At 34.2% G+C, this 9,329-nt stretch overlaps 1 protein-coding gene across 1 annotated transcript in view; it reads left to right on the top strand.

The window, feature by feature from the left end:
* LRBA (LPS-responsive vesicle trafficking, beach and anchor containing) overlaps nt 1-9,329 on the top strand; it is a gene marked incomplete at its 3' end in the record, with an annotated part of 135,119 nt that overhangs the window by 59,731 nt on the left and 66,059 nt on the right. Inside the window, exons 17-21 of the mRNA XM_010022008.1 lie at nt 1,522-1,614; nt 2,458-2,566; nt 3,113-3,194; nt 4,869-4,992; nt 5,235-5,427. Coding sequence (XP_010020310.1) covers nt 1,522-1,614; nt 2,458-2,566; nt 3,113-3,194; nt 4,869-4,992; nt 5,235-5,427 — 601 coding nt within the window. The remainder of the gene's footprint in view (nt 1-1,521; nt 1,615-2,457; nt 2,567-3,112; nt 3,195-4,868; nt 4,993-5,234; nt 5,428-9,329) is intronic.

Below are 9,329 nucleotides of genomic sequence, written 5' to 3'. Positions count from 1 at the left end.
AAGAGTGTATAACTAATGATGAATAGTCAGTTGTGTATAGATAAGGACTAAAAACTTGAGTAAGTCCTTTGAACTCTTTACAACTGGCTGATCTAAAATGCGGTATTGTAACATGGTCTATTTTTTGAAAGATTCAACAATAACTGAAATAAGATTTTTACTTCTTTTTTTTTTTTTTTTTTTTTTTTTTTTTTTCCCTCTCCCCACTAATAAATTGATACAAATTTCCTCAAAAATTTTCTCAGGAAATATTCACAGTAAAGGCTGAGCATAGTGCCTTCTCTTCCAACTTCATTTTATGGAGCATTAGGAAATTAATATTTTCTTTTTTTCCAGAGAGAGCTTAGTAGTTCATGTTAGGTATAAGCTAAATCATATTTCACAAATTCAAAGGTCTGTCCAATACCATGAACCATAGCTGAACTAAAATCAGATAGTGACATGGTCATAAGCGCTTTAATGTCTATAAAGTAATCAATGAGTGAAATTAGATGCAACTGATAAATACATTTAGATGTCTTATGTTTTATGGGGCATTAACAAGGATCAAAAACTTCCATTTGTTATTCTTCCCATTGACAGAAGGCCAATGTTAGAATTTTTCACTGTCTAAATAAGCTACATTTAATAAAAGAATAAATGCAAATAAACTTTTGAGGAGCTAAGGTTAAATACTAGTGTGATTTATTTTTATTCTGGGGAGTGGCAGGAATAGATACACATGATGAGATCTGTGCACTATTACAGATTGAATTGGTAATATAAAATACATTTAAGGTTACTGGACACTTCCCACTGTAAGACTGTACTTCCAATTGTTTACTAATTTATTAGACTTTCAGTTACATTGACACTTGCCTTGCTGTGTTGGTTATGCTCATTTTCTTCCTTGAGAAAACTTCACCAAGAACCTTTCAGCTAGTTAAGTCTAGTACTTTGCTTACAGACATGCCCTCACTCCCTTTGGCTTTATTTTAAACCTTCTTAGTGGAGAATCATAGCTGGGTGTGGAGCACAATTATAAGGAGGTGAAGAGCAGATACCAATAGAAGTGAAATGAGAAGAATTCCTTCTAACTTGGTGTCTTCCTCTATCCCTCCTGAGGGGGCAACAGTGTGCACAGATGTCAAATAGTGATAGTAAGAAATCCCACTCCATCCATGGCAATTCCTATCCAGCCACATTTATACCAAAGCAACTGCTTAGTTTTCTGGATAAAGTATCAGATTAAGACAGTTCTCAATATAGGGATTGCAGCAGCCTTTCGTAGCATGTTTTATGTATTGCTATTTGGGAGGAATTTACATTTGACTAAAAATCTCTAAATGTAATTATAAAATGAGAAATCACAAACTATTGTGATGTTAACAGAAACATCGTGCTGGTTTTTGTAGTGTTAGTAACTCTTTTAAAGTAAGCTCAGATACAAATTTATTTGCAGTCAACTGCAGTTAATTCATCTTTCCAAATATTGCTGTTTATTTCAACTATTTTAAGAAGCCTTGTGTTCTCTCCACTTAGGGTTGTCTACAAGCTTTTAGCATCACAAAGTGAAGGCATCAGGGTGCAAGCTCTGAAAGTGATGGGATATTTCTTAAAGCATCTTGCTCCAAAGTAGGTACTGATTTAGGTCTTGAAACAAATATTCTCCTCCTTACCCCCACCAAAAAAAAAAAAAAAAATGAAGAAAAAAGATAGGTTGTGACACAAACCTGCCATGTATTGTTTTGTGTATGTATTATTTGGTGTGTATATATACACACATATTTGTACGTAAAGTAAAAAAAGCTATATTGGAAGTTAATCACTAAATACGCTTCACTGAATTGGAGCTACTGTTCCTCAGGTACCCTTCAATTTGTTTGTCATTTATACATTTCTGATGTGGTGGAATTGCTTTTTATTGGCAACTAGTGTCCAGGCATTATCACTTCCTTACCAAGGTCATTTAATACTTTGTTGCAGTATGGCTATGTGCTTTTTAAATGGTCTTTTTCCATAATCCCACTGAAATCAGTAGCAAGAATTAGACTGGTCAGATTTGAACTCTGTGTTACTTACTAAATTTAATATGTCTCTAGTTGCCTACAATAGTAGGTAACTATTGAGATCGCTGTCCATGGTTATATTTTTGAGTGAAATGAGGACAAAGATGCCCTTTCCTTAGTGGTTGTCAAGAAATCCCTCAGGGTGTGTTTCAGCTTTTAGGGTCCAGGGTGGGTGGATTGTATTTATGGATGAAAGCTAGCTGTCTCCTGTCTGTCTTCAGGGGATGGCTTGTCCTTTCAGAATTTGAATCCTTGCCTTTCCCTTAACCAAAAGTGAAAGACTTGGGAGGCAAAAAGGAAAAAGATGTTTTTAGTAATTTCGTAATTCTTAAGGCAAGTTTTTTAAACTTTATTTCCCTTAATGCAAGTTGAACACATAAGTTTATTTTATCTTTCTGTGCTATTTTAGGAGAAAAGCTGAAGTCATGCTTGGACATGGATTGTTCTCTTTGTTGGCTGAAAGGCTGATGCTTCAGACAAGCTTAATCACCATGACCACATACAATGTCCTATTTGAGGTAGTAATATACTGTAGTTAGGATCCAATCTTCCTAATTACTTGTAAGACATTGTTAGAAAATTGCTTACATATTTGTGCTGATATGTTCCAGATGACATTAAACCTTAGCGTGATGCAGCTGAGTGCTGCTTTTTTTCTTTTCTCCAGAGCTCACTACTTGAGATCCACCCCCTCTCCTTAACTTGGTTATGCTCATTATGAACAATTCTAGGTAATGAGTAACCTAAATGTCTCAAGCAGACACTCATATATATGTAGAATTTTATTATAGCAATGATCTTGTGTTATGATGATTGTCTTGGTTACATTGAGGTTTCTTTTCCAGTGTATTTAAGATAACAGTGTATGCTTAAGAGAGAGCAAAAAAAATGTAGTTTAGAGTAAAATTTTAGGGACAGAGTGAAATAAATTATCAAGAAAGACAACAAATGAGATTTTCTGGATAATTTTTAGAACGATGGTGCTGCATGAAGGATGTATCCAACTATTTTTCAGTAAGCTGTCTTCATGAACATTGATATGACATCTTCTTCTTTCTTGCTAGATTCTGACTGAACAGATTTGTACTCAAGTGATACATAAACAACATCCTGACCCAGATTCGACAGTGAAGATACAAAATCCTCGTAAGAATGATACATATTTCCAAATGCTACCATAAGAAAAGTCTGCTTTAAAAAGAATATGAGAAAGCTTATTAATTACATCCATCAGTCTTAATTCTGATCTCGGTTTTACATTGTCATTCATATTAAAGGAAAGATAATGTGCATTTATTTGGAGTTATTTAGGAAGTATGTGTCCGTAGCCTTTTGAAAGATGTTTTATGTGTCTAAATATGTATGTAGATCATAACTCACCTGTTTTGGCTGTGCAGTCATGTTATGAAATGGTTTTTCAAGACTTGCATGCACAGAATACTTTGATTTAATACATGTTAAGGTTCTAGCAAAATTCTGATTGCATTATTTAGTGATGTCAGACTAAAATTACCTGAAATATGGAAACAGCCTTCATCTTAAATTACATTCGGTATGACAGCGCTAGATGGAAAGTAGGAAAAATGTATCTGCTCACTGTTTTGGTTAGCTTACTTTATGGGAAATATCTTGATATGAAACTTTAGATGTCTTTTGAACTAAGTGAAAATACTGATCTCCTTTCCTGAATTATATGTATTATTAATGTGCTCTGTATATAATACAATGGACTTATGATAGCTTTGGAAGTTCATTTTTTCTGGAGAAATAATAGGTTTTTCATTTTCGTAGTTGCTTTATCATTAAAAGTAGGTCATAGTTTTGAGTTTGCTTCATGTGGAAAGTCAAGGGAAGAGAAAGGAAAGTAAAGCAGATACAGAGGGAGGAAATCTGTTTGCAGCATGCCATTTGCCTTCTGGTAAATCTGTTTGAAGCAAGAGATGCAAGGACATTTCTGTTATTTTCTTTTCACTGCTGTGGTTAATGCAGATTATTTGTAGTGTGAGGTATGAGTCCGGGATTATCTAGACCTAGCAGTAAGAGTTACTTCTAAACTGCTTTTTTAAGATTAGTGCTAATATTGTCAAATAAGGAATTTCTCTTTTTAAAGAAATTGTTCAAGGGGAACTAAAATTGTCATAGCAACTGTGTTCAAATTGCAGCATCATTTATTTACAAAGTTTACTTTTTAAAAAAAGCAATGACTGCCTCAATGCTTCAGAAAGTAGAATATACCCATAATTTTGACCATCTCCTAAAGCAGAGAAAACATCATGCTCATAAGGGGTGAAATTTTGTATCAGGAGGGTTTTGTGCCTTTTCTCAAACTTTTATTTTATAACAGAAATTATTAAGTATTATTGGAAGTTGTTCAAATTCTTTGAAAATTCAGTATTACTAAGGTAGAGCAAAATCTACATATTTTTCTCATAGATTGATTTTTATAATAAATGCATTCTATTATGTGAATTTCCATAGAAAAAGGTTCTGACAGATTCTGTTAGCGTCTCATTTATAATGTGGTAACATTTGTACTGCTTAAACATGATAATAAAAAAAAAATCAGAATAACTTAACATAGATTCCATTTTCTTCAGCTGCATAGGCCTTCAAATCCCCCTAATGGTGACTACGTTTGAAATGTCTTGGAAGAAAGGATTTGTATATTTAAACCTTCTACTCAAATAGAGATGTGCTTTTCCTCAGTATAAAATTTTTTTATGTAACATCACTCTTCTTGTACAAAAAATATTGGAAGATGTGCTTATTTTTTGCTGTGCTTAGTAATAATATTTTGTTGCAACTGAACTGTTTTTACAGAGATTTTGAAGGTTATTGCAATCCTGCTACGTAATTCTCCACAGTGTCCAGAAACTCTGGAGGTTCGGCGAGCCTTTCTGTCAGATATGATTAAACTTTTTAATAACAGCAGAGAAAATAGGAGGTAAGATACTTTGCTATATGCACGTGTAAGTAAGTAACAAGATCTCCTAGTAAAATAGACTCATTAAGCAGATACAGCTTCACAGCTGTTCAGCAAATTCTGTAGTAAAGTCTTCAATATGTAAAATTAGAGAAGTTTTCACATAGCAGTTATTTTAATCATGCTGAATTCCTTACTTAGCAGAAGTATATTTCTAAGATATCTTCTGAAATTTGATTAAACAGCATGTGTGTGTTTTGCAGGAGTTTGTTGCAGTGCTCCGTCTGGCAGGAGTGGATGCTTTCCCTTTGCTGTTTTAATCCAAAGACTTCCGAGGAACAGAAGATAACTGAGATGGTGTATACCATATTTCGAATTTTGCTCTACCATGCAATCAAGTATGAGTGGGGTGGCTGGCGTGTTTGGGTGGATACACTGTCGATCACACATTCAAAGGTGAGTGTTTGAAATAGTTGCGAAGTTCTGATTTAGATTTAGAGCCTTAAAGTGCTGTAGCATGCAGTAAGATAGTCTTGAAGCGACGGTCGGTACTTAAATAAAAGCCCAGCATTCATATCTGTTATTGGGCTTAACTTTCAAGTATTTGACAATTAAATATTAATTTTATTGTTCAAACACAAATATTTTTTGTTGTTGCTTGGGGTTAAAAAGATGTAAATTAGAAGGGGGCTTTTTTCCCTTACATTTGAAGTACAAGGTTTCTACACCTGATGTGTTTTAACAACTGGCTTTTTTAAACTGTAGAACCCCATGGCAGGGGGGTTGGAACTAGATGATCTTTAAGGTTCCTTTCAACTCAAACCATTCAGTGATTCTATGATAAATTGTCTTAGTTTATACTGTAAATGGCACATATTTTCAAAAATGAGATAATGAAATTTCAGGAGCATTTCTAAAAAATGTTAGTTCTGGTTTTGCTTTTTGCTGAGCGCATGAACACAAGGTGGCGCACCATATCTATTCATCAACAAAACATACCTTTTCGTTACATCAAAAGGCTGTAAAACAAACCAGTAAAAAGCAAAGAAATCAAAGTTAAGACAGTTGCTTCAGCTGTTAAGCTGTCATGGAATATAGAATGCAAATCCTTGCTGTATGAATGAGACTATTACCCTTTTACTATTCTTCAGTCTGAATTTTTGTTGTTGTTACGATCAGAATTATATCATAAAAGTTATTGGTAGATCTTCGAACAAGGCACAGTAGTATAAAAGCTAACTGCCCTGTCTTATTCTGAACAAAAGCATGAGGCCAGTCTGGGCCTCATAATTATTCTGGTTTATCAGAACTACATACTTAAGATGAATTAAATTATACCTTTATAAATGTGTGCAACTTAAGAGTATGAAAAGGCCACCTGTGAATGGTAAAGATCACTGTATTGTTCTAAGGAGCTGTTAGTATTTCCGAGGTCCTTGATTTTGTATGAATTTTCTTCTCAAAAATAGTCTCTGCCGACAGCAAGAATACTGTTATTTTGCAGGTCTGTTTATTGCATTCATATCAGGATGGTGGATTATTGGGCTATGGGGAGACAAATGTAGAAACCTATATAATAAAAGTGTGTGAAATAATATCATTAGTCACCTATCTAAATGAAATCCAAGTGCAAAGAATCCAGGGCCAAATTTTAACCCTTACAAAGATCATGTAGTTGTTGAAATAGCCTTGATCATCTTCTGTGTTTTCAAAAAACCTGTTTGCTTTCTTTCCCCCAAGGTGCAGAAGGCGCGGGTGGGTAGACGGTACAATGGCAAGCTGTAGCCAGAGTAGAGTTCCCTTATGTGCTTTTATAGATACTGGCATAATTTAAAGCATTTGTGTGATTGCTGGGGAACTGTCCCTGGGGAAAGCTGGAGAGATGAGTGAAGGAAGGCCACCTTTCTGTCTCTGTTATACAGAACTCTGGTGTATTGAATTCAAAAGTTATCTAGCACATTAACTTATAAGCTGTAGTTCTATTCTTAGACTCTTTTTGTAAGATAATGTAATGTCAGAAATACCATTTAAACAGCTTCTATGTCAAAATTACTAACCACTGGTCTGGAGTTCATAGAGGGAAAAAAAAATAAATTATTGTGATGTTGCAGCCAAAGTTAAGAAAAAAGCCACAGTTTTAGAAAACACTAAAAAAAATTGAGGTACAGATAATGTTCCTCGCCCTCCTTACCCTTCCCACCCCCGCACCCCCACCGCCTCCGAAAAGCTGTATGTTTTTGTGCAGTACCACAGTTGATGAGAAAATGACATGCTTCACTCTTTGCGTTTCTGTTTTGATTCCTAGCATGCTGACATAGTGAGGTGTCCTTGGTTGTAGAAGTAACTTCTTGTATCAGTTTCCCCAAGTGTAACTTGTTGGCTTTCTAGTCAATATGTAAGGACTGTTTGTCCTTTCAACCTACTTCAGAGGAAGTTGAGGAATGACAAGGTTGAAAGTGTGTGTGTGTGTGAATGTGGGCAGAGTTAGCAGCAGAGTGGTGGTGTAATTTTAAGGAATCATAAAGGAGTTCAGTTTGCTCGAACATTGGTGCTCATATTCTCCAGTTCCAGAAGCCTAGACAGAAATGATTAAACAAAAAGCACCCAGAAACTAGCTTAGCAATACTGATTCAAATGATGATGCAATAATCAAGGATTTTAAAATAGGATTTTTCACCTTTATTATACATTTGCCATTTAAACTTTTTATAAATAACATATGCAAGTTATGCAGCTAGCAATATAAAGCTAGATGATATTTCATAACTATCTTTTAATTAGAGAAGCATAAATTAGGATAAATCACAGAAAAAGCTCTTTGTGGTAAAACCTTACAAATCACTTCAAGATGTCCATGTAAGCTGATATTAATATCTAATGATAATGAATTTTTATTCCCTCTAATTTTACTTTTTTTGAATATTCTTGTATCCTGTTATACCAATACTGAGATTCATATAGATTCATACCTAACATAGTGTAGACATAATTCAGTGGGCAAATTGTTTGATGCTAAGTGCATCTCAGATGTTTTTGATTTCTAGCAGGCTTTCAGAGTATAGTGAGAATTATGGGAACAAAAATATTTCCTTAATATTGCTAAGAGAATAACTAATTTGTGTTTTTACTATTTCATCTCTAATTGTATTGGATTACTGCTTATTTTTCCTTTTTACAACCCTTTGCACCATTCTTGCCACTAATTTATAACACCATTCTATGATAAAGAACTAGTACATAAAGGACTAGTGTTACAGAATTGGATAGGTTTTGCAGAGCTACACATCAAGATACATGCAGCTGCTATAAAAAGCCAAAGAAACTCAATTGCAATTTTATTGTCCAGTTTGATAGATTTCCTGCCACCTTTGTAGCAGGGAAGCTGTTTGTCACTGTAACCCTCTCCTCCAACAGCTGCACAACGTTTTATAAGCAGCAACGGCTTTTCTAGCATAATTGCACTACATTGGTTTCCTTGCACTCAGAATTTAGAAGGTGCACGTAACCTTTTTAAAGCCAAATTTCTTACTATTACTTATGTATTTTTCTCATTGCCATATTAGATTTTTTGTTGTTTTCCAAACACTCACGCACTGTATACAGTGATGTTTAATCTGTGCCTTCTAGTTCAATAAAAATCAAAGAATCATAGAATGGTTAGGGTTGGAAAGGACCTTAAGACTGTCTAGTTCCAACCCCTCTGCCATGTTAATGAAAAAATCAAATCACAACTCCAGTTTGTTCTAACCAGCCAGTGCTGAATTTATGAACACATCGAAGAACTTCTGCTTTTTAAACATTGTAACCATGCTAGCTAGGTCTTAGATTTTACCTGTCTAGCCATGTTACTTTCTAAAATGGACCAGTGTTATGGGATTTAATGATAGGAAACAAGTAAAGAATGGTGGACAACTTGCCTTTTTGACCTTTCAGTTTCCCGAAGTTTTAAAAGAATATAATGATTTACACAGCATAATGCACTCCTAAGCTATCTGAATGTTTTAAACTGCTTGTAAGAACTAACATTTGCTTTTTTCAGGCCCTTAAATATATTTTGGTACTTAAAATTTGCTTCATGCTACCATGTCATTTGATTAAAGAGAAGATATTTGGGTAAATTCTGATTTATTTTTTTAGTAGTTCAAATTTTCACTGAGTGAGACTCAGAAATCTTAATATGTATAGGCTAAAGTTTTATTGCTGTATAAGTTTGTTCACTGATCCGAATGGGAAAAGTATAATCTTAAAATGCTAGTACTGTGACTTTTAAGGTACAATGTATTTTTAAATAATTGTTAGTTTTCAGTCTAAAGTACAGTTGTAATAGACATTGGTAAGTGTTAAGTAAATGAGTTCTT

This window comes from Nestor notabilis, unplaced genomic scaffold (assembly GCF_000696875.1).
Source record: "Nestor notabilis isolate BGI_N333 unplaced genomic scaffold, ASM69687v1 scaffold21239, whole genome shotgun sequence".
Classification (NCBI taxonomy): Eukaryota; Metazoa; Chordata; class Aves; order Psittaciformes; family Psittacidae; genus Nestor; species Nestor notabilis.
Note: the sequence above shows the minus strand (reverse complement) of the source record. Positions and strands in the feature narration are given on the sequence as shown.